Genomic DNA, 25189 nt, shown 5'->3' on the forward strand with positions numbered 1-25189 from the left:
GTAATGCAATTTTCTGCTCCTTGAATGTTATTATTAACAACTATTAGGATATTAAGAAATGAAAGTTTAGTAGTTAGACATTACAATAGAATTTTTAGTCATATTAGTTATGTCTTAAAAATTGAGCAGATATATTTTAGACAGGTCATCTTCAAACCCTTCAGAGATCTATAGAATATGGCATTTAAAATGTTTTAATAACTTAGAAATTTTCCTTTTTTGAGACGTGTCGGCTCCTGGCAGTACCAATCTACTTCAGAGAAAATATGGGCATTGAAGAAACTGCATATGGAGTCAACTTTCATTGTGGCAAAAGTTAGCCACTGGACAACAAAGTATCCTTGAATCAACAAGACAAAATGGACAGACAGGACATGAAACAAAGGACTACTGATTCTTGCCAAAACAAGTATGGTTATGGCTTTATCAAAAGGCATCTTCTGAGGCCAGGACAATATGGGCCCATCCCTGAAGTGGCCTTCGCAATCCGGAAAAGGTACAGTGCCCTTTTCTTCCTAGGCAGCTTAACAGGCAGAGGGCCGATGGCTTCTGTTGTGCAATGGAACAGCATCTGAAAGCTCACACCTCTCCATAGTAGACTGGCATTTAATAGCGGGATGTGGAGAAGAAGGGGATGTTGAGATGAAGCCATATATACATAGCCAAGAAGAATGAACAGCTGAATTCAAAAACCATCAACAATTTCCAGAATATAAAATCCTGAATCATATGACACTAGTGGAATTCAGGTGTTTCTGGTACATGGACTGCTCTCACCCAATGTGAGGTTGAACTGTTGACCTTGTGTACATCCTACTTCACAAATGAGTCTGTCAGATACGCTAAGCCTATCGGCTAAAGATGATGCCCCAACACTGAGGAGAAACCTAAGGTGACTGTCCAGGCAGCAGGCTGTTTCTGTCAACTCATAAATTTTTTGGAAGTTGCTTGCATGCACTTCCTGTGTTTATTTTTGTTAGCGAATATTTCCTTCTTGGATCTCTGAGGGAGTTGAAGATTAGTTAGTTATAGTTGAAGATTATTTAGGTATAATTGAAGATTAATTAGGATGGAAAGTGAATTAGATACATTTCGGATTTACAAAAATAGGATAGATAATGGAATTATTTTCTCTGATTTGTCAAATACAAATGGACTAGACATTGGTTAGGTCATTATTACTTATATATATTTTATATAGTTATTGTACTTTTGTGTATAGTTTTTCTTATGTTAGTTATAACCTTTTGCTTTTTTTCTTTTTATTAAAATAGAAAAGGGGAAATGTGGTGGTATTCTAATTGTACTGAAATGTGATTTTGATTGTATGTTAATAAATAAAGTTGCCCGGGGGTCAGAGCTATTAGAGCCATAGCAAGAGTGTGGCAGTGGTGGTACACGCCTTTAATCCCAGCACTTGGTAGAAGAGCTAGGTAGATCTCTGTGTGTTCAGGGATACATCCAGCAGTGGAGACATATGCCTTTAAGACATGGGGGGGGGGGCTGTACATACAGGCAGTGATGAGGCAGTCAAGTGTTTGGGTTTACAACCAATGAGAAGGCAGAAGAAAAAGACTATTAAAAGACATACACACAGGAAGTAGCTCTCTTTCGGAGAGCTAGGACCACCACAGGAGGGTGAGATTTTAGCTCTGAGCTCTGACCTCTTGGCTTTCTCTTTTACATTGGTTCTGTGTTTTTTATTTAATAAGACAGTTGGTTACATCTACAAAATACTGCCGTATTGATAGGACAGTAAGTAAACAGATATCTATGTTTTAAATTAAAAACTGAGCAATAGCTCTGGTAGGAACACTTACGCTAGTAGTTATAAAAAACTCAAATATCTTCATCAAGCCTGGGAAAGTTTTACCTTGAGGTAATTTTTAAAAATTTCACATTTGATACGAAAAAACTATGCAAAATGACAATAAAAAATCAAAGATATTTTGATCTTGAAAACAGATATTGCCTGTGGGAAAAATCTGAGATTGAGAAGTTGTAAAATATTCTGAAGTGGTGTGTGTGTGTGTGTGTATGTGTGTGTGTGTGTGTGTGTGTGTGTGTGTGTGTGTGTGTGGTGTTCATGTTCCCTGGATAATTTTCATTTTAGTCAACAATATTACATCACCCAAATTTAACCACTTACTGAAAATATACATGTGAATATTTGTATGCAGATACACAAATTTAATCCACCTTCTCTCACTTGAGAACAATAGAGACAGACCATCACACATGGCCACAATGAGTAAACTTGGTCAATTACACATCTTTGGGTTTGGGTTGACTGATGATTTGTGTAGTGTTTCATGCTGTGGGAAAAGATTGCCCGCTTTCTCCTTTTATCATAACTCAGCAATTTGTACAAAGTTGGCAGAAGACACCCTTACTTCTATGGCCCAGAGCTCCTTTACTATACTGAGAAGTACAGTGCCATCATGACTGAGTGCTGTTCAGAAGCTGACAAATCTGCCTGCTTGACACCAAAGGTGACCCCTGGGGAGATGGGGACAGAACTGCTCTGTATACCAAACCCAGAGATTTGACCGTCTTGTGCTTGACTTAGGAAATCTGAATCTCTGAATGAGACTTCTCTATGTCAATAGAAATCCTTCTTCCCTCTTACGTTACCAATGGCTTTTAGTTCTAATACCTTTCTTCCTTCTAAGATTTAGCAGTGATGGTCTAGAGAGGAAATTCTTGGATGTGTGTTTACTTGTCTTCCAATTCTTTATGGTGGTGACTTCTGCAGTGTAATAACGTTTGTCACACTGGACAGCAAGAGATAGTTTGTTTGTTTTTTGCTTTTTATTTTTTAGTCCTTCCTTGAGACATTTTAATGGAGATGGAATTCAAAGCTGTGAATTTTACTGAGGCTAGATGTTGGAATCCATTCATTTTGTATATATATTTATTATGCAAATTATTTGTTTTTCGTAGGCACTTACTCATTTTATGAAAGATGATGAAATAGGAACTGAGGTGAATTAGTCACACAACTAAAAAGTCATATCCAGGGCCCTTCCCCTGACAATGTCTCTATGCTGCTTTCTAAGTACCTAGCAGTCTCCACTATGCCCATACTGATTTTCATTCTATTAGGTATCAAAAATAATCATTTGTCAAAAGAGAGTACATGTGAATTCAGGTATTCAAAAGAAAAATCTTTTGAATTTTTCATTTGGATGAAAGGTACAACTCAATAGCATAACTCTGGCCAAACTTGCACAAGGTCCTGATTTCAACTCCCAACCCTACAAATTATCTTGGCATTGGGCTGTCTGAACTTTAGAAGGGGTGTGTGTGTGTGTGTGTGTGTGTACCAATTATCTTTTCCAACTGGATTTCTTCTTGTAGCTTGATGCTCTGACAGAGAAAGTGTTATATTCCTCTGTGCACCACAGACTGAAGTGCTCCAGTATTCAGAGATAAGGAGAGAAAGCTTTCAAAGCATGGTATATATGTATATATTTTTTATATCACAATTCACGTCTTGATAATGATATTATCCAATCTACAAGATTGTGTATTTATGAAGTACATCTTGAGAAGTGGATAGAGGTGAAATCAAAAAAACAGTAATAATTTGAAAATTTGTCCCAGTGTTTTTGTTTGAAATTGTCAAAGAATGTAGAAGACTTGATTTTGTCTAACTGAAGACAGATATTTAGATGCCATTTTTTATAAAGACCAGGAATCTCATTTTAAATAATTAAAAAATACAGTCACAGTCAGGGTAATTAATTTACTTAATTTATTTTCCCTCAATCTGAAATGACTCTTGAATGTATGGATAATTGAACTTAGCCAACAACCAAGTTGGAGTTATTACTTGGACTTTTCTTACAACTCCAATTCTGTCCCTAATTTCTTGTGTTTGCTCCACCATCTCTTGCTTTTATGTTATGTAGCTGTGTCTGGGAGCATCCTTTAATATTTAAGTCAAGAATAATGTGCCTGCCCATCTAGTACCTCTCCTGTTTGTCAATAATGAATCAACACAACAGGAGAGAAAATGGAGATGACAGACACTGTGCATGTTCTCTGGAGGCTGTCAGCAGGAATTACCCTCACTGAGTCATCCTTACTATTAAAATTATTAAAGCCAATCAGAACAATAAATATAGCAACTACAAGATGAAGCAACACACTGTTACATAGGCTATGGTTGGTTCTTACAAAGACAAGATAGCTTTATTAGAGCTATAGAACTGAAAATTACTTTTGAAATAACGAAGATCTTGGCTTTTGACATCTTGCCATAGAGCTTAGAGGCTCTCTGCTGGAACAATTTTTTTGGCAGAAGGATTCATAATTAAAAAAAAAAACTCTCTAATTCTCCAGAAGTTTGGGAATTTTTCCCTCCACAGACCTTTAGAATTCAGAAAATTTAAAATTAAAGGCACACACCTTTAATCCCAGTACTCGGGAGCCAGAGGCAGGTGGATCTCTGTGTGTTAGAGGCCAGCCTGTGCTACAGGAAAGGCTCCAAAGCTACACAGAGAAAGCCTGTCTCATTCTGCCCCAACACCAAAAAAAGAAAAAAAAAACATTTCAAGAAAGTATGTATTAATTAAGACAAATTTGATGAGTCATCATTTCCAGATAAGAAAACACTTTCTTGTCATGATGTAATTTAACCTCGTGGATCCTTCGATTTAGTGTGTTGTAACAGTATAAAATCTAAAGCCTGCTGGAGGTCACATTGCTAAGATGAGACCAAGCCAGAGACAGAAGCCAGGTGAGGATACAAAACTGATGCCCATTGTACTGCCACCCCTTTAGGAATTGCTCTTTGGTTTTAATTTTATGAGGCATTTGCTTTCCACGCACTACCCACATTCTTTCAGTAGATTCTGCCAAAGGAAAACATAACTATTATGTCAGAACTAGCATTCTAGTAAAGCTAGTTGTTGTAACTAGTGAATTTTTATAATTTTCTTCATGTCAGTTAGTTTTGAACTTCCTTGTTATAAATGGTAACTTCTCACTGCTTTCTTACAAATAAAATATGATAATAAGTCTCTGATGGCAAATTTTCTTTTTAGGGTGGTGATTTATGCAAGCCAGAAATTTCCCAATGCTGACTTCACAGAAATTAGCAAATTAGCAACAGATGTTACCAAAGTCACCCAGGAGTGCTGCCAGGGTGACCTGCTTGAATGCGCAGATGACAGGCTAAAGAGTTGTTGCATGCTCACGGTCAATGAGTGGATTTGTTTGCCTGCATCGGTGAACACTGATGGTGGCTGACCTGATCTCTGGGCTCTCCTTTATTCTACCAAGTTTCCTTGTTTTGTGGCACTTTCCAGAAACAAACAAACAAACAAACAAAAAATGCAGAACAAAACAAAAAACAATCAAACAACAAGCCCAAAAACGGTATTCTGATTGTTACATGACCCAAAACTCCTCTGTTCAGCTACCTTCTGAGGAGGCTTAAATAAAAAGAGAACAGTTACACATGTAGATTTCTAAGATGTTTTGGGGAGAGAAGTAGGGCTGGAGACCCCACAGATTGGAGAGGCTTTTAAAGAATGATGTCCTCATCCCTCCATAGTCTTTCCCCTAATTAACTGTGTGTGAAGTACATAAATATATGCTGTGACCTCAGTTTCTCTAAAGTTGTACTATTATCTCCTTCACTTCCCCCTTCAAGAGATTAAAAATACAACCCCATCTTCTTCTGCTATGATAACCCTGGAAAACCTAAGATCCATATGTTATATATGTAAGCAGGGCCCGTAACTCTGCTCATTACTCATTATAAATTATGCCTCATATTTTAATGAGTTATTTAGTTTTAAAATACGTAACTTGATTTTGGAGGAATACTTGGAAAAATAGCACTAAATTTTATGGAAAAAACAACCTGAAGTCTCTCAGTCATAGAAACATAAAGTTAATAAACAATCAAAGCAAATTAATTTAAATAAATAACTTGATTCTGAACAGTATAAAATCTAAAGCCTGCTTGAGGTCACATTGCTAAGATGAGACCAAGCCAGAGACAGAAGCCAGGTGAGGACACAAAACTGATGCCCCTTGTACTGCCACCCCTTTAGGAATTGCTCTTTGGTTTTAATTTTATGAGGCATTTGCTTTCCACGCACCACCCACAATCTTTCAGTAGATGTGTGTGTGTGTGTGTGTGTTTTCAGGGCCCAAAACTTGTTGCTGCAAGCCAATCGGCCTTAGCCTAAACACATCACAATCACAAGCATCTCAGGTAAGTGTATTTGGAATTTTTTTTAAAAAAAGCAATCATATGTATTTTTCCTATAATGGCTAAGATTTGTTGACCATTTGGCAAGAGCCATGTAGACTAGCACCTGCCACCAATCTTAGGCCCTCATGTATGTTCACCGATTTGCATATAAGAAAATGAATACATAAAGGTCTAGATCAATGCAATTTACCCAAGGGGCAGCCAAACTAGGGAGAGAAGGAGCCAAACTCAAGAATTCACTCCAGAGCTGAGGACTTAATCATGGCTCTGTTCTGACTTACATGGTGTACTACATGGAGTCACACATGTTAGTCCAGTCAAGGGGGGGCCTAAGAATAAAAGTGAAGCCATATGAAAGAACATTTTTTAGTCAAAACAATTGTGTATTATTGATTCTGCAGAGTTTGACTCAGTACTTCTATAAATTCATTTCATCAGAATATTTAATGGAGCTTTTTTATGGGGGTTCCTGTTTCATAATAAATGATCTGTTTCCAAATCTCTGATGTGTCACATGCCAAGCTTTGACAGAATTTATATTCAGATTTCAAAACAGCATTTGAAAATGTAGATAATTGAACAGAGCTATGATGATAACTATTGTTTGAAATATTTTGGAAGAGAATTTAAAAAATAGACCAGCAATGGAATAAGGTGGCAAAATAAAATAGTTTCTGCACATGAAAACACATATATATTGTGTACTTAATCAAGGAACCTACATATATAGGGTTATTTCAAAATTATTTCCATTTTTAGAAGGAAAGGGAAATTTTGTTGCATTCTGAGAAGACAGCTTTCATTTTTTTTTATTTTTTTTTTTTATTATTATTATTATTATTATTATTATTATTATTTTACAACACCATTCAGTTCAACATAATAGCCACAGAATCCCCTGTTCTCCCCCTCTCGCCCACCCCTCCCCCCAGCCCATCCCCCATTCCCACCTCCTCCAGATCAAGGTCTCCCCCGAGGACCGGGGTTGACCTGGTAGACTCAGTCCAGGCAGGTCCATTCCCCCCTCCCAGACCGAGCCAAGTGTCCCTGCATAAGTCCCAGGATTCAAACAGCCAACTCATGCAACGAGCCCAGGACCTGGCACCAATGCACAGCTGCCTCCCAAACAGATCAAGCCAAATGACTGTCTCACCCGTTCAGGTGGCCTGATCCAGTTGGGGGCCCCTCAGCCTTTGGTTCATAGATCCTGTGCTTCCATTCATTTGGTTATTTGTCCCGGTGCTTTATCCAACCTTGGCTTCAACAATTCTCGCTCATATAAACCCTCTTCTTTCTCACTAATTAGACTCCCAGTGCTCCACCAGGGGCCCAGCCGTGGATGTCTGCCTTCAGATTCCTCAGTCCTTGGATGGGGTTTATGGCACCACTATCTGGGTGTCTGGCCATCCCATCACCCGAGTAGGTCAGTTCCTGCCGTCTCGCGACCATTGCCAGCAGTCTTTTGAGGGGGTATCTTTGTGGATCTCCGTGGGCCTCCCTAGCTCTCTGCTTCCTCCCCTTCTCACCTTCTCATGTGGTCTTCATTTACCATGGTCTCCTATTCCTTGTTCTCTCTCTCTTTTCTTGATCCAGCTAGGATCTCCCACTCTTTCCCTCGACTGTCGCCCTTCATTGTTCCCACTCATGACCAGGCTATTCATGTAGATCTCGTCCATTTCTCCGTGTCTTTTTTTGGGGTCCCGTTTTCCAGGTAGCCTCACTGGTGATGTGAGTAGCAGTCTAGTCATCCTTGTTCCACATCTAGCATCTTCCTATGAGTGAGTACATACCATATTTGTCTTTCTGAGTCTGGGTTACCTCACTCAGGATGATTTTTTCTAGATCCATCCATTTGCCTGCAAACCGTGTGATGTCATTGTTTTTCTCTGCTGAGTAGTATTCCATTGTGTATATGTGCCACAATTTATTTATCCATTCTTCAGTTGAAGGGCATCTAGGTTGTTTCCAGGTTTTGGCTATTACAAACAATGCTGATATGAACATAGCTGAGCAAGTGCTCTTGTGGTATGATTGAGCATTTCTTGGGTATATGCCCAGGAGTGGTATAGCTGGATCTTGGGGGAGATTGATTCCCAATTTTCTAAGAAAGCGCCATATTGATTTCCAAAGTGGTTGTACAAGCTTGCATTCCCACCAGCAGTGGAGGAGAGTTCCCCTAGTTCCACATCCTCTCCAGCATAAAGTGTATTCAGTGTTTTTGATCTTAGCCACTCTGACAGGCGTAAGGTGGTATCTCAGAGTTGTCTTGATTTGCATTTCCCTGATGATTAGGGAAGTTGAGCAATTCCTTAAATGTCTTTCAGCCATTTGGGATTCCTCTGTTGAGAATTCTCTGTTTAGTTCTAAAGCCCATTTCTCAATTGGACTGTTGGTCCTTTTGATGTCTAATTTCTTGAGTTCCTTATATATTCTGGATATCAGTCCTCTGTCAGATGTGGGGTTGGTGAAGATCTTTTCCCATTCTGTAGGCTGTTGCTTTGCCTTGTTGACCGTATCCTTTGCTCTACAAAAGCTTCTCAGTTTCAAGAGGTCCCATTGATTGATTGTTTGTCTCAGTGTCTGCGCTACTGGTGGTGTTATATTTAGGAAGTGATCTCCTATGCCAAGGCGTTCAAGACTACTTCCTACTTTCTCTTCTAGCAGGTTCAGAGTAGCTGGATTTATGTTGAGGTCTTTGATCCACTTGGACTTAAGTTTTGTGCACGGTGACAGATATGGATCTATTTGCAGCCTTCTACACGCTGATATCCAGTTATGCCAGCACCATTTGTTGAAGATGCTTTCTTTTTCCATTGTACACTTTTGGCTTCTTTGTCAAAAATTATATGTCCATAGGTGTGTGGGTTAATGTCAGGGTCTTCAATTCGATTCCATTGGTCCACATGTCGGTTTTTATGCCAATACCAGGCTGTTTTTATTACTGTAGCTCTATAGTAGAGCTTGAAGTCGGGGATTGTGATGCCTCCAGAAGTTGTTTTATTGTACAGGTTTCTTTTAGCTATCCTGGGTTTTTTGTTTTTCCATATGAAGTTGAGTATTGTTCTTTCCAGATCTGTGAAGAATTGTGTTGGTATTTTGATGGGGATTGCATTGAATCTGTAAATTGCTTTTGGTAAGATTGCCATTTTTACTATGTTAACCCTGCCTATCCATGAGCATGGGAGATCTTTCCATTTTCTGAGATCTTCTTCAATTTCTTTTTTCAGGGACTTAAAGTTCTTGTCATATAGGTCCTTCACTTGCTTGGTTAGTGTTACCCCAAGGTATTTTATGTCATTTTTGGCTATTGTAAAGGGTGATGTATCTCTAATTGCCTTCTCAGCTTCTTTGTCCAATGTATATAGGAGGGCTACTGATTTTTTTGAGTTGATCTTGTATCCTGCTATGTTGCTGAAGGTGTTTATAAGCTTTATCAATTCCTGGGTGGAATCTTTGGGGTCACTCAAGTATACTATCATGTCGTCTGCAAATAGGGAAAGCTTGCCTTCTTCCTTTCCAATTTGAATCCCCTTAATCTCCTTATGTTGTCTTATTGCTCTGGCTAGAACTTCGAGTACTATATTGAATAAGTATGGGGAGAGTGGACAGCCTTGTCTCGTTCCTGATTTTAGTGGAATTGCTTTGAGTTTCTCTCCATTTAATTTGATGTTGGCTGTTGGTTTGCTATATATTGCCTTTATTATGTTTAGGTATGTTCCCTGTATTCCTGATCACTCCAAGACTTTTATCATGAAGGGGTGTTGGATTTTGTCAAATGCCTTTTCTGCATCTAGTGAGATGATCATGTGGTTTTTTTCTTTGAGTTTGTTTATATGGTGTATTACATTGATGGACTTTCATATGTTGAACCACCCTTGCATCCCTGGGATGAAGCCTACTTGATCATGGTGGATAATTGTTCTGATGTGTTCTTGGAGTCTGTTTGCCAGTATTTTATTGAGTATTTTTGCATCGATGTTCATGAGGGAGATCGGTCTGTAGTTCTCTTTCTTTGTTGCATCCTTGTTTGGTTTAGGAATCAGGGTAATTGTAGCCTCATAGAAGGAGTTTGGTAATGTTCCTTCTGTTTCTATTATGTGGAACAATTTAGAGAGTATTGGTATTAACTCTTCTTTGAAGATCTGGTAGAATTCTGCTCTGAAACCATCTGGTCCTGGGCTTTTTTTGGTTGGGAGACCTTTAATGACTGTTTCTATTTCCTTAGGGGTTATTGGACTATTTAAATAGTTTATCTGGTCTTGATTAAACTTAGGTATGTGGTATCTATCCAGAAAAATGTCCATTTCTTTTAGGTTTTCCAGTTTTGTGGAGTAGAGGTTTTTGAAATATGACCTTATAATTCTCTGGATTTCCTCAATGTCTGTTGTTATGTCCCCCTTTTCATTTCTGATTTTGTTGATTTGGATTCTCTCTCTCTGTCTTTTGCTTAGTTTGGATAAGGGCTTGTCTATCTTGTTGATTTTCTCAAAGAACCAACTCTTTGTTTCATTAATTTTTTGTATTATTCTCTTAGTTTCTAATTTATTAATTTCACCTCTCACTTTGATAATTTCCTGGCGTCTATTCTTCCTGGGAGACTTTGCTTCTTCTTGTTCTAGAGCTTTCAGATGTGCTGTTAATTCACTAGTGTGCGATTTCTCCAACTTCTTTATATGGGCATTTAGTGCTATGAATTTCCCTCTTAACACTGCTTTCATAGTGTCCCATAAGTTTGGGTATGTGGTGTCTTCATTTTCATTGATCTCTAGGAAGTCTTTAATTTCTTTCTTTATTTCTTCCTTAACCCATTGGTGATTCAGTTGAGCATTATTCAGTTTCCATGAGGTTGTAGGTTTTCTGTAGTTTTTGTTGTTGTTGAAATCTAGCTTTAAACCATGGTGATCTGATAGAACACAGGAGGTTATTCTGATTGTTTTGTATCTGTTGAGATTTGCTTTGTGGCCAAGTATGTGGTCGATTTTAGAGAAAGTTCCATGGGGTGCTGAGAAGAAAGTATATTCCTTCTTGTTAGGATGAAATGTTCTGTAGATATCTATTAGGTCCAATTGGGTCATGACATCGGTTAAGTCCTTTATTTCTCTGTTAAGTTTCGATTTGGGAGATCTGTCCAGTGGTGAAAGTGGGGTGTTGAGATCTCCCACTATTAATGTGTGGGGTTTTATATGTGGTTTAAGCTTTAGTAATGTTTCTTTTACATATGTGGGTGCCCTTGTGTTTGGGGCATATATGTTCAGAATTGAAACTTCATCTTGGTCAATCTTTCCTGTGACAAGGATGTAATGTCCTTCTTGATCTCTTTTGATTGATTTTAGTTTGAAGTCTATTTTGTTGGATATCAGGATGGCTACCCCTGCTTGTTTCTTAAGACCATTTGATTGAAAAGTCTTTTCCCAGCCTTTTATTCTTAGGTAGTGTCTATCTTTGAATTTGAGATGTGTTTCTTGTATGCAGCAGAAAGATGGGTCCTGCTTTCGTATCCATTCTGTAAGTCTATGTCTTTTTATAGGTGAATTGAGTCCATTGATATTAAGGGATATTAATGACCAGTGATTCTTCATCCCTGTTATTTTGGTGGTAGTGTGTGTGTACTTCTCTTCTTTGGGGTTTACTGTTGTGGCTTTATCTATTGCCTGTGTTTTCGAGTGTGCCCCTGACTTCCCTTCTGGACCAGAGGTGAGTGCCTGGGTCCAGCCCGGACCCCATCCCTGGCCACCAGCCACCCCAGGAGGACCTGCCCAACTTGGCACCAGGTTCTGGCCACCGGGCAGCTCCCCTTCTAGCCCCACCGGGAGGGATCCCCTTTTCCAAGCCCCCGGCAGCCCCTGCAGTCTCCGCACCCTGCCCCCACGCCCATCTGCCCAAGACCCCAGCCACTTCCTGAGACTTAGAGACCGGCCCCCAGCTCCCAGCCTGCCCCGAGGACTTCCCTTCTGGACCAGAGGTGAGTACCCGGGTCCAACCCGGACCCCATCCCTGGGCACCAGCCACTCCTGAGAGGCCTGCCCAGCTTGGTGCCGGGTTCTGGCCACCGGGCAGCTCCCCTTCTAGCCCCACCGGGAGGGATCCCCTTTTCCAAGCCCCCGGCAGCCCCTGCAGTCTCCGCACCCTGCCCCCACGCCCATCTGCCCAAGACCCCAGCCACTTCCTGAGACTTAGAGACCGGCCCCCAGCTCCCAGCCTGCCCCTGACGCCTTCCCTTCTGGACCAGAGGTGAGTGCCTGGGTCCAGCCCGGACCCCATCCCTGGCCAGCAGCCACCCCGGGAGGACCTGCCCAACTTGGCACCAGGTTCTGGCCACGGGGCAGTTCCCCTTCAAGCCCCACCAGGAGGGATCCCCTTTTCCAAGCCCCCGGCAGCCCCTGCAGTCTCCGCGCCCAGGCCCCACGCCCATCTGCCCAAGACCCCAGCCACTTCCTGAGACTTAGAGACCGGCCCCCAGCTCCCAGCCTGTCCCCGACTGACAGCTTTCATTTTTAATAAATTAGGGAATAAGTAGGTCTAGAGAAATGGTGAGACTTCTGACCTGACACTTGAGGGCCCTGATGGGACCAGTGAGGAAGAGCAGGTGTCAGAACAGGCAACAGTGTATCATCTGTCCCTGAGTGAGGGAGGTGAGCTAAGTCTAGGTCATGCTTAGGCTGTCTAGACCACTGAAAATTGCAAAAAGATTTTAAGAGATTCAAAATTTCTAAAAATAGTTTTGGAAAACATATTCCAATTTTTTTTTTTTTTTTTTTGGTTTTTTCGAGACAGGGTTTCTCTGTATAGCTTTGCGCCTTTCCTGGAGCTCACTTGGTAGACCAGGCTGGCCTCGAACTCACAGAGATCCGCCTGGCTCTGCCTCCCGAGTGCTGGGATTAAAGGCGTGCGCCACCACGCCCGGCTACATATTCCAATTTTAAAAGACACTTTTTTGTTTTTCAGTATACTGCGAGAAAAGGAGAGACAAAGACTCAAAACTTACTCATCTTTTCTGTTGGCGTGAAATCAACACCCTAAGGAACACAAATTTCTTTAAATATTTGACTTCTTTTCTCTGTACTGCAATTAATAAAAAATGACTCTGTATTTTCCAGGACTGTATTTTCCAAAGGCATGCTCCCCCTGACAGCCTTGTAGGCTCTGGGAAATACTCAGTTTTCTCTCTTCTTTTCCTCAGCAGAGGCTCTAGCTCCTTATAAGCAACCCAATGAAAATAAATGTTAAAACTCTCTGGAGTTGTGATCAGTGAGCATATAAACTAATTTCAACATTATGAAAGTTCTGAATGAGAGACTAAAAGCTTATGAACCATGGCTTTCCTTGTCAGTGGGACTCTAGGAATGAGTTGGGGACAAAAGAGACAGGAATGGCTTTAAAGATGGCTCAGTGAATCAACAAAGTAAGTGGTTCTAGAAAAATTTATTACAGTTCAGGATGATAGCATAAAACCTCAAGAAGCAATGTTGGAAGAGTGGACTGGGTGATCTGGAGGGATGCTGGAGGACACTGGATTGATGAAGAGAGGACTGCGTGATCTGGAGGGGTGCTGAAGGACACTAGATTGATGTAGCAGAAGAGTTGGTTGGTGAAAATTTGTATAAAAATTTTGAATATATATTCAATGCTAGATTCTTTTCTCTGTTCTAGGGGGCGATTGCTCATATACACTCTTTTTTATGAATTTTGTAGACTCACCGATGTATTGTCTATTAATTTACATACATAGTAATTCATGTCCATATGAAATTTTTATTATTACATCCTTGGTTTCAAATTTTGCATATTATTTTACAACCGGCTCTTAGTGATCCTTTATAGTTTCATTTAAAGCATAATACTTGAAAAGATGAGGAGACCTCTGTAGCAGGAATCTTAAATGGTCTTATTAATTAAATCAAACCCAAGGCCAGTTTTTGGTGTGAATACTGGAAAATCAGAGAAGCAGAACAAGCCACAGCTTCCTCACCTCGCCAGTTCCTCAGGTGATCCTGTTTCCTCAGACTGGATGCCTCTGAGTCCTCATCCAGAATGGTTCTCAGCTGAATTGCTGCTAGACTTCTGAAAACTTAACCAGCCAAATGCTTAACCAGGCCAAATGCTTCTAGTTTCTGGTCCTCACGCTTTATAAATCTTTCTGCTTTCTCCCTCACTCCCTGGGATTAAAGGCTTGCTTTCTGGAATTAAAGGCATGAGTCATCATGCTTGGCTGTATCCTTGAACACATGGATTTCTGCCTCTGGAATGCTAGGATTAAAGGCATATGCTACCACTGCCTATTATCTATGTTTCATATTGTGGCTGTTCTGTCTCTGACCCCAGATAAGCTTATTAGGGTGCACAATATTTTGGGGAACACAATACCACCTCATTTCCCCTGTTTTGTCTAAAATTAAAAAAGCTTATAACTAATACAAGAAAAAATATACCCAGTAAGTATATACAGTATACACAGTCAAGATTACATTAATGATGTCTAGTCCAATAACATTTGACAGACTCAGACAAAAAACTCCATTAACATATAACAATGTCCAGTCCAATAACATTTGATAAACTCAAAGAAAAAATTTCACTACTTATCCTGTTTAAAATGAGTAGTTCCTTTTTAAATATAGATTCAATAATTGACCTTTTTATCTTTTCATATCCATATTCTATCTTTTTTCTTTTCATAATAGATTCAGTAGTCTACCTTTAGTCATTTTTATATCTTCCCCCTTTTCTTTTTAGTGTAGATTCAGTGATCTACCCATTTATCCGATTATTTCTTTATCTTTTTTTCTCAGAGTAGATTCAATTATATACCTCAAATCTATATTCTCTTTTTTCTTTTTCTTTCTTTCTTTTTCAAACAAAAACTGTACCTAGAGTTTTCCTGCCTGGCCCACAGTCAGGACAAATCTCTGACACCCGCTAGTCCCACAGACACAACCAAGTAAACACAGAAACTTATATTGCTTACAAACTGTATGGCCATGGCAGGCTAACTGTTCTTATATCTTAAATTAATCCATTTCTATAAATCTATACCTTGCCACATGGCTTGTGACTTACTGGCATCTTCACATGCTGCTTGTCATGGAGATGGCTGGCAGTGTCTTCCTCCCGCCTTCTTGTTCTATCAATTGTCCTCTCTGTTAGTCCCGCCTATTATTCCGCCTGGTCACTGGCCAATCAGTGATTTATTTATTGACTAATCAGCAACACATTTGACATACAGACCATCCCACAGCACTTCCCCTTTTTTTTCTAAAAAGGAAGGTTTTAACCTTTACACATCTCCAAAGTCAGCTTGGTATATTTGGGAATTTGCGCATAGCTCTCAGTACTTCCTGCTGGAGGGTGGTGCTGTATCTTATGGGGACACAAGGAATCTAATCTCCTTGTTTAGCTTTTTTCTTGACCATTAACAATTAACAACTTGTAACCAACCATCATAAACCATAACAATGTCCATAACTCATTAAATGACCAAAAATCTTCCACCCCACCTCTTGGGAATGTGGGCATCATTTTCTTAAAAATACTTTCTGCTTTCTAGGGGCAAAGACATTTTTACGGAATCTTGACTGTGTATATTGTCAAAATTGGGTTTGATTTTATTAATAATAGCTTTTTAAGAGTCCTGCTACATCCCACATGTAAACAAAGGTCCTTTTCAATCCTCTTATATGCCACACTCACCTCTCCCTCAACCTGTGCTTTGGCCTCCTAATGAAAGTATCAAAGACAGCAGAAAGACTGGAAGGATAGAATGAAGACTGGGACCTGGCCTGATGGAAACCAGGAAGTATAGCAGACAATTTTGAGTAAAGTGTTGCTATTCAACTGGACCAAAAGGGGCCAGGTCTAGATGCACTCTCTGGAAGACACTGCCCCGGTAACCACTCCTAGATACCAAAAGGGAACTTCATACTTAGAGAGAATTGTGTGTACCTCGAATTTTCTTCAGTCCTGCCTGGCCCATGGTCAGCACAAATCTCTCTCGCCCGCCAGTCCCACAGCCACTTAGGCCCAACTGAGTAAACACACAGAGACTTAAATTGCTTACAGACTGTATGGCCATGACAGGCTTCTTGTTATCTAGTTCTTATATCATAAATTAACCCATATCTATTAGTCTATAAGTTGTCACATGGCTCCTGACTTACTGGTACCTTACATCTTGCTTTTCATGGTGGGTGGCTGGCAGTGTCTCTCTGACTCAGCCTTCCACTTCCCAGAATTCTCCTCTCTCCTTGTCCTGCCTGTACTTCCTTCCTGGCTACAGGCCAATCAGTGTTTTATTTATTAACCAGTCAGAGCAACACATTTAACATACAGAACATCCCACAGCACTTCCTCTTCTCTTTTTTTTCAAATAGGAAGGTTTTAACTTTCACATAGTAAAATTAGAGATAACAAAACAATTATCAAGCAAGCAAGAATTACAGTTACAATATCTAGTCTTTTTATAATAACTAGTCTATTTGTATTTGGCAAAACTGGAGAAGATATCCCATCTATCTTGTATTTGTGAGTATAGGGTTTCATAGCTAGCATGTTTTAAGGAAATTATAACTATGGTCTCTGATGACACCAAATAACAAAATTAACTTTAAATTTGTATCAGTAAACTAAAATCTATACCAATATAAAACATTTCAAACAAGTTATTGCTCTTTAAAAGTAGGTTCAAAATTATTATTTTAAGGAAATTATAACTATCTAGTCTTCAACTACATCAAAGACCTCAGAAGGATATAATATTACCTGAGAAATGGGATAAGAATGCAAGCAACTTTCAGGAGTCTTGCAAGAGTAGACAGAGACAGCTGGCAGCCTGAACAGTCACCTAATGTTCCTTTGTAAAGTTGGGGCATCTGTCTTTAGCCCACAGGCCTAGAGTCTCTCAGTCACTTTTCTCTGTGTACTGTAGAATGTCTGGCAGTTTCCTCTGCAAAGCAGGAACCTAAAGGACCATTTTGCCAAGCAAAGTTCAGTGGTCACCTTCCTATGAGTCCTGTATGTCCAGTGGATACATTTTTTTCAAGTAGTCCAGGCAAGAACAATTTCTTGCCCAAATGACTATTTTTGTCTAGAAGAAGATAAACTCCATATGGAGTGTCTTCAATGCCCATCCTCCTCTCTGAAGTAAATTCATGCTGCCAGGAGCAGACATGTCTCACTGTCCAGAAAGCCTAAAATTTTAAAACATTTTAAATGCCATATTCTGTAGGTCTTTGAAGTGTTTGAAGATTGCCTATCTGTCTGAAATATATCTATGCATACCTAGAAAACTTAACTAACATGGCTCCAAGTATGATTATCATAGATGACTAATTATTAATCTATTTCTTAATTATCCATTACAATTTTAAATGAGCTCTACAAACATAATACCTTAAACAAGAGCAGAAATATACACATAGTATAACAAAATTAACTTTAAATTTGTATCAGTAAACTAAAATCGATACTAATGTAAAACATTTCAAACATGTTGTGGCTCTTTAAAAGAAGGTTCATCAATCTACCCTTTTATCCTATCATTATCTATATTGTCCCCCTTTTTTTTTCTTTAGAAAGAAGAGATTGCATTTATAATCAATCTGTTTTAAATAAGACTATTGGTTTTTCTCTGTCACACACCAGAGGGCTCTTTTGGTATGGGGCAGAAAAATCTCTTAACTTTTTTTTTTTTTTTTTTTTTTTTTAGCAACATGCTTGGGTTTAGAGAAGGAGTGAGCCAATTCCATCTTCAAAGCCAGCTTGGTATATTTGGGAATTTGGGCATAGCGTCTCTTATTACTTCCTTCTGGATAGAGTCACTGTATCTTATGGGTACACAAAGAAAAATTTAGGCCTACATGGTAGTCCGTGAGGCTATATTGTCTGAGCCAGTTGCCTGGAAACCCTTCTGGATGTTGGATCATCTGGGCTATGGTGTCATCGGAGACCTTTCAGGGGGTCTTGGCTGGTCAAACCTGATGTATCTTAATCTGGAACAAATCCATAGCCTCTGGCGTTCTGTGGAAACAAAAGCAGAGCCTCCTTTCCAAAGCAACATATCCTTAAATCCAAATTTTGAAGTCAAAGTATCTCTAAAATATACATATTGGCTTAATTCAACAGCTTTTAAAATCAAATGTCTTTCTGCAGGTAAGAATATCAAAGACAACATAATCCAGATTCTCTGTGTGATATCCATCTTTATGTGGCTTATTTTTTATATTAATTTTACTGTCTTTTTTTTATTTTACAATATTATTCAGTTCTACATAACAGCCATGGATTCCCTTGTTCTTCCCCTTCCCAGCCCCCCTCCTCTTCCCCCCAACCCACCCCCCATTCCCACCTCCTACAGGCCAAAGCCTCCCCAGAGGACTGAGATCAACCTGGTAGACTCAGTCCAGGCAGGTCCAGTCCCCTCCTCCCAGATTGAGCCAAGCGTCCCTGCATAAGTCCCAGGTTTTAAACAGCTAACTCATGCAATGAGCCCAGGACCTGGTACCATCCCATCACCAGAGTAGGTCAGTCCCGGCTGTCTCTCGTCCATTGCCAGTGGTCTTTTGTGGGGGTATCTTTGTGGTTTTCTGTGGGCCTCTTTAGTACTTTGTTTCTTCCTTTTCTCGTGTGGTCTTCATTTACCATGGTCTCCTATTCCTTGTTCTCCCTCTCTGTTCTTGATCCAGCTGGCATCTCCCATTCTCTTTCCCTAGACCCTCCCCCTTCATTGCTCCTACTCTTGTCCAGGTTGTTTATGTAGATCTCAGCCATTTCTCCATCATTGGGCGATCCTCGTGTCTTTCTTGGGTCCTGTTTTCCAGGTAGCCTCCTACTGAAGAAGAGTTTTTTTTTTTTGTGCTATCTGCCCAAGGGCTTGAATCACTAGGGGTGGTGCCAGTGTAACAGTTGAGGAGTTATCAGGTATGTCAAGCGAGCATCTGCATGAGTCCAGGCACAGGGAGGTTGTTATTGTCAGGATAGAAGAAAGAAGCAGGAGTCTTGCCAACCATCCACGGAAGGCTGGTCTTTAGGGAACAATGTATCCAAGAACCACGGCTCGTGCTGATTGCCAGGGGACTGCCGGGGGGCCTAGCCTCGAGAGACACGTGCCCCCCCTTCCTTGTGAGACCACCAGATCGGCATTTGTCACACGGGCAACACCTTCGCGGGTATGGCAACCTACTCTGGTGATGGGATGGCCAAACACCCTAATAGTCGTGCCAGAAACCCCATCCAACAACTGAGGGATCTAGATGCAGAGATCCACGGCTAGGCCCCGGGTGGAGCTCCGGGAGACTAATTAGCAAGAAAGAGGAGGGTTTATATGAGCGAAAATTGTTGAAACCAAGGTTGGATAAAGCACAGGGACAAATAGCCAAATGAATGGAAACACATGAACTATGAACCAAAGGCTGAGGGGCCCCCAACTGGATAAGGCCCTCTGAATAGGTGAGACAGTTGATTGGCTTGATCTATTTGGGAGGCATCTAGGCAGTGGTACCAGGTCCTGTGCTCATTGCATGAGTTGGCTGTTTGAAAACCTGGGACTTATGCAGGGACGCTTGGCTCAATCTGGGAGGAGGGGACTGGACCTGCCTGGACTGAGTCTACCAGGTCGATCTCAGTCCTCGGGGGAGGCTTTGCCCTGTAGGAGGTGGGAATGGGGGGTGTGCTGGGGGGAAGGGGAGGGGGGCAGGAAGCGGGAGAACAAGGGAATCCGTGGCTGATATGTAGAACCGAATGGTATTGTAAAATAAAACACACATACACACACACACACACACACACGCGCGCGCACACACGCACACACGCACACCCAACAGCTCCAAAGCCATTTAATATACTTGTTTACCTTCATGTATAAATACTGTATCACATGATTTTGTTCCTTCCCTTTCTTCCTTCCAACCCTTTGTTTGTACTCCCTCTCAAATTCATGACTGTTTGTCCTCAATTATTATTGTTACATATATATATATATATATATATATATATATATATATATATATATATATATATATATATATATATGAATATTAAATATTACAACCTGCTGAGTCCATTTAGTTCCAGAAACCATTTTCTCACTGGTCCTGTCCTTGGAGGCTAGCATCTGTATACTCATATGCATCTAAGTCTACATTGTAGTGTTCTTCTGTTTTTCTTGAGACAGAATTTCTGTCACTATATAGCCCAGGCTGGCCTGAAATTTATGACCTCTGTGTTCAATAGTACTAGGATTATAAGGATGTCTGCAGGCATGGCACAATGATGTCTTCTTGTAGCAGAGCTCAGCTTCCTTTTCCAACAAAATCTTCTCTTTACTCATATCCACTTTCTCCATTCCCACATTCCCTATCAAACTTCTCAGAATGGAAGTTTTCACAGAGAAGGTCCTGACTCATTTTTTGGAGTTCTGCACGTTTTTGTTGTGAATTGTTATCTCCAAATGGTTCTGAGTTCTCCCTCTACACACCATCCCAGGTAAATGTGGTCATTAACTCTCTTGCAATATCTTTATTTACCTGATGGAATCTAACCACAGAGGGCATGTTACTAAGTTCTTCCATTTTTAAAAATCTTCATCTTTTTGACCAGATCCAGTGGGTCACATTACTCAATATATCTAGAATCTTTTCCCTTCAATTGCTCTAGTTCTGACAGGCCCACTATTCACCACACTATACATCACCTTCACTGGCATATATTTAAATGATTAAGTCCCTGCCCAAAAGGTGCAAAAAATAAACAAAAGCAATGCTGGACCCTGTTGTGAATGATGTCCCACCTACTGCAGCCACTTTTGTCATGTTAGTACTGTTCAAACTGCTTGTCAATGTCATTATCTTTAAACAATGTCTGCTCTTGATAGTATCAAAACACCACTGTTAAATGTGTCTGTCACCATAAGGTACAGCCTGAAGGATACTCCATGCCACAGTTTCCATCCTTAAGGGACTAGAGTCATAACCTAGTGGTAGAGCACTTGCCCGGCATGGCATGAGACCCTGCATTTGATAGCCAGCACTACACAGACCCAAAGAACCTCAGCCGTTGAGTTACATTTGGGCTGTTCTTGAACTTTTCTAGAGGCACCGGGTGTTTAGGAATAGGCGGTTTATGAGGAGAGGCATTCTAAGCCAGACCTGTCAATTGTGAACTCAGAACTTTCCGCCACTGCTTTCCTAGGAAACTGATCAGAATGATTTGCCAATCTAAGAGCCAGGAGTTTCTGGATTTATGCACTGAGTTGGCTGTTACTTAAACACCTTTCATGACGTTCCTTCCATCAGCTCTATCTGCTGATGTGATGGAAATCAGTGCCTAGTACTGATGGGATCCACCTGTCTAAGGTGAGATTTTTTGTCATATAAATTCTTTATCTCCAAGGAAATCTTTAGCACAATATGTGTTTCTCAATAATTCCAGTAGATATTTTGGAAGAATTGAAGCCTTACAGTGGCAATGATGAGGGACAATTAATGTTTGAATTACAATGTGTATTTGCATTAGAAAACTTGAAATAAGATCAAATATCATGGACATGTTTTGATTTTTACTAGGAAAAGTATTTTCATAACTGAATGAGAAATTAATTTGCTTAATATGTTTCATTCATTATTTGTTGAGTTTATGATCTTCCATTTTACTTCCTTCATTTTTTTCAGCAATTTCTAGCCCTTTAGACTCTGTGGGATCTGCATATATCCACTAAATTATAGAAAAAAGGCTGAAAAAATATTTTGTGTTCCCATTTGTCTTTCAGATTCAGTCAAATTTCCTATATTTTAGAATGGATACAGGTAATTTTAGTACTTTTAGAAAATCTGTGGTAAAATCCTGAGGACATTGTTAGATATTTCTGTCTTGTTTTCCTGGACAAATTGTATTCTCAAGAAGAGGTCCAAAAGTTCTATAGGATCATGGGAGAAGAAACGTGCAGGCTGGACCAAGGTTGGCAGATGGAAGGCAAGGCTGGCTTGAAAGAATTTATGAGAGTTTCCAGAAATCAGGAGAGAGAGAGAGAGTGTGTGTGTGCTGGTTTTAATGGAATGACAAGGAAGTAAAAAAAAAAATCCAGTAAGATAATCCATCTACTTCAAACCATCCTATCAAAATGAATGAAATCAAAACAAAACAACAGACATCCAACAAGACAATGGGAAACAAAGGACCAAAGGTATTGAAGCTCAGGGTTAATTTCTAGTCATACTGGGTTTCAACAGGAATCTTTTTTCCTTTTCTTTTTTTTCCACTTCTAAATGATGAGCACATGATTATACTTTCCAAAGAATTTTTTCAAACATTCTCTACTATGAAGTCATCATGTAAGCATGAGAAAACACTTAAAAATTATCTGAGCTATTTTCTATTTACTCAGAAACTAGATTCTCTAAATCATATTTAAAACTCAGTTTAAGTTTTGCATTTATTGTCATGACAATCTCTTCTGATGACAGATTAACCATAGAATTTTAAAACTTGAATAATAGGACATTTAGAAATAACTAACAATTATGTGGCTTCATTCCTCTCAGTATAGAATATACATGTAGAATTAATGGCAGGATTTTCAGAAGAAAGAGTATAAATTCTTTCTTATCAAATGCAACTGTTCAAGCATTTATCAGTTGAGCGGAGCTCTAAGGATAGAGGTAGTATAAACAATTAAGCCCTTTAATTCTCAGCTGCTACTGATTAATTAGGATATGCACATGTAAAACTCTGAATTAATACAGTTAAGAAAAGACTCAGTTGTTATTAATTTATACTTTAAATTTATGGAACTTCATCATTCAATAAATGAACTGAAGCTCCTAGTCCATTATGATAAATTTGATTTTTTTAGACTTTGGTATTTATGATTATACTACAAAAAAAATGTAAAGTAGATAAGCAGGTGATTTTTCTACTCAATTATCAAACTAAAAATATTTATACACAGTACATATGAATTTGTGAGTTAGCAATACAAATACATTCAAGGACTTAATTGTTGCATACTTGCTCATGCCTCCAGACTCACACTAGGACAGAGATAGGCATGACTACTGACTTCAAACAAATAGTGTCCACTCTTTCTAGGAAGCTTAAGGAGAAATTCATAATTTGTCCAAGAAAGAACTATCTTCTTTCTTTAGTTTCTTTTTTTCTTTTCTAGTTTTTGGTTCAACATCCTCTCCCCTGGTGGAATTATTTCCACAGGCAGGCATTGTTTTATATTCCATTCATTTCTGTCTTTTGAGACTAGTGTGTTGTTTTCATTTCAGGATGCCTTTGAGTCATAAAACAGCAAGGAAACACTTATTCATTCTTCATTATTTGTGTTTGATATTGTCTGCATTTGGTTTCATAATTTGTATACTTTCCTGAAGATGAGGACATGAAATGAGGACATAGAAAGCGATTTCTTCATTGTCTAACTAGATATGAAACAAGAATGCTTTTCTGGCCACTCAGTGGTCTCTGTCCATGTAGGTACCATGGGAACAATTTGGATGGTAGTCTTGATTAACTCACTTTTTTAGGTAAGAAAGATAACTGGTCTACTACTTATTATCTTTCTATTGTGTCAGAGGAAGTATGTCACAGTGGCAAAGACCATCATCGCTATCATTTAGGTGTGTGTTCTTCTACTGACTCTTCTAAAAAAAAAGAAAAGAAAAAGAAAGAAAAAACCCAAGAAAGAGACTCACATCAGATGAAAATATTCCACGACAGACCTGTTTCACACGCAGCCAGAGCTGGGATGGTGACACAAAACTTGTAAAGATCCTCCATGATTGTTCTTATTGCTCTGGCTTTTTCTCAGTTTACATTTGAGGCAATGTGAGCTTTATAGGAGATTCTAATTTTGAAAGGATGAGAAAGACATGGAAACCCTATAATTAGTTCCCCCCTTCTCATGTAAATTCTTTATTATCAAAAGATAAAAGCATATTTGGAATGAGAAATGCGTGTAATTCAGTTCTTAGCTTTTAAAATACGTCATGTAACCATGCAAAGGCCCAAACCAAAATGCTCAAATGGGAGATACAGAGGGCACAGTAAGGGAAAATAGGTTTGAACAGTTTAAACGCTTATGTAAAATTTGATGTTTTACATAACTTCAATGAACTGACAAAGTCTTCTGGGAAAAACAGCACCAGATGGCAAACACAATCAATGGATTTGGTCAAACAACTTTATGGCAAAGATTGTATCATTTTGTAATTGGGAAGGAACAAATGAAATGCGAGCTGAGTCTGGTTAATGATCTGCAGTTATTGGTTAAAGAAGTATATTAGAGTAGGTTTCCCTCCACCCATCTCATCTTTCCTATCAACCCCACAAGCCTCTGCCACAATGAAGTGGGTGACCTTCCTCTTCCTCCTCTTTGTCTGTTGCTCTGCTTTTTCCAGGGGTGTGTTTCGCCGAGATGCACGTAAGAATTTTATGTTTTCAATGCTCCACTTTTATCTTACTTTCCTGAAAATGGAAGCCCTGCATTTTGAAAGAGTTATTTCTAGACTTTGATGCTATTTTGCATCTGAGAACCCTTGTATGGTTATATTATTAATATACTTTAGACATCTTAGGTGATAATAATTTGAGGATTTTTTAAAGTTTAGTTTTATATTTCTTTTAATTTTGAAGACATGCTAGGCAGAGTGACTTAAGCTATATTGTATATAGCTGAAGCCAGAATCTTCAAAGTCTCGAAGGCTTGTTTACTATACCATGCTATACTAAACAATAAACATGTGTGTTGTTAATTTTATAAATGGAGCTTCCATTTGTATTTACTTTCACTTCAGATTGTCTTAGTAGTTACTTAGAGACATGATAAAAGCATTGACTCTTAAGTTTGAATGCAAAGCTATAAACACTTAGATGGTTTTAAAGTAGTATTCATGGAAAGGGTAGTTCTTTAGATGCAGAAGGAAGGAGTCATTGGCAGATTCATTTTATTTTTTGTAGAGATCA

The 25189-nt window shown here is 39.4% G+C and overlaps 1 protein-coding gene and 1 long non-coding RNA gene across 3 annotated transcripts in view; both read left to right on the plus strand.

Annotated features, from left to right (window-relative positions):
• LOC102924681 (albumin-like) overlaps positions 1-25189 on the plus strand; it is a 61135-nt gene that overhangs the window by 10989 nt on the left and 24957 nt on the right. Inside the window, exon 1 of one of the 2 annotated variants that reach the window (XM_076546600.1) lies at positions 24491-24647. The exons of the other annotated variant lie outside the window; for it this stretch is intronic. Coding sequence (XP_076402715.1) covers positions 24569-24647 — 79 coding nt within the window. The 5' untranslated portion in view covers positions 24491-24568. Of the gene's footprint in view, positions 1-24490; positions 24648-25189 lie in introns of those variants that run through there. 2 annotated transcript variants of the gene reach the window in all.
• LOC143267646 (uncharacterized) lies at positions 6163-13314 on the plus strand. Its single transcript, XR_013043003.1, has 2 exons — positions 6163-6232; positions 13178-13314. It is a non-coding gene; the product is annotated as an uncharacterized LOC143267646 (long non-coding RNA).

The sequence above is a fragment of the Peromyscus maniculatus genome, chromosome 10, assembly GCF_049852395.1.
Source record: "Peromyscus maniculatus bairdii isolate BWxNUB_F1_BW_parent chromosome 10, HU_Pman_BW_mat_3.1, whole genome shotgun sequence".
Lineage (NCBI taxonomy): Eukaryota > Metazoa > Chordata > Mammalia > Rodentia > Cricetidae > Peromyscus > Peromyscus maniculatus.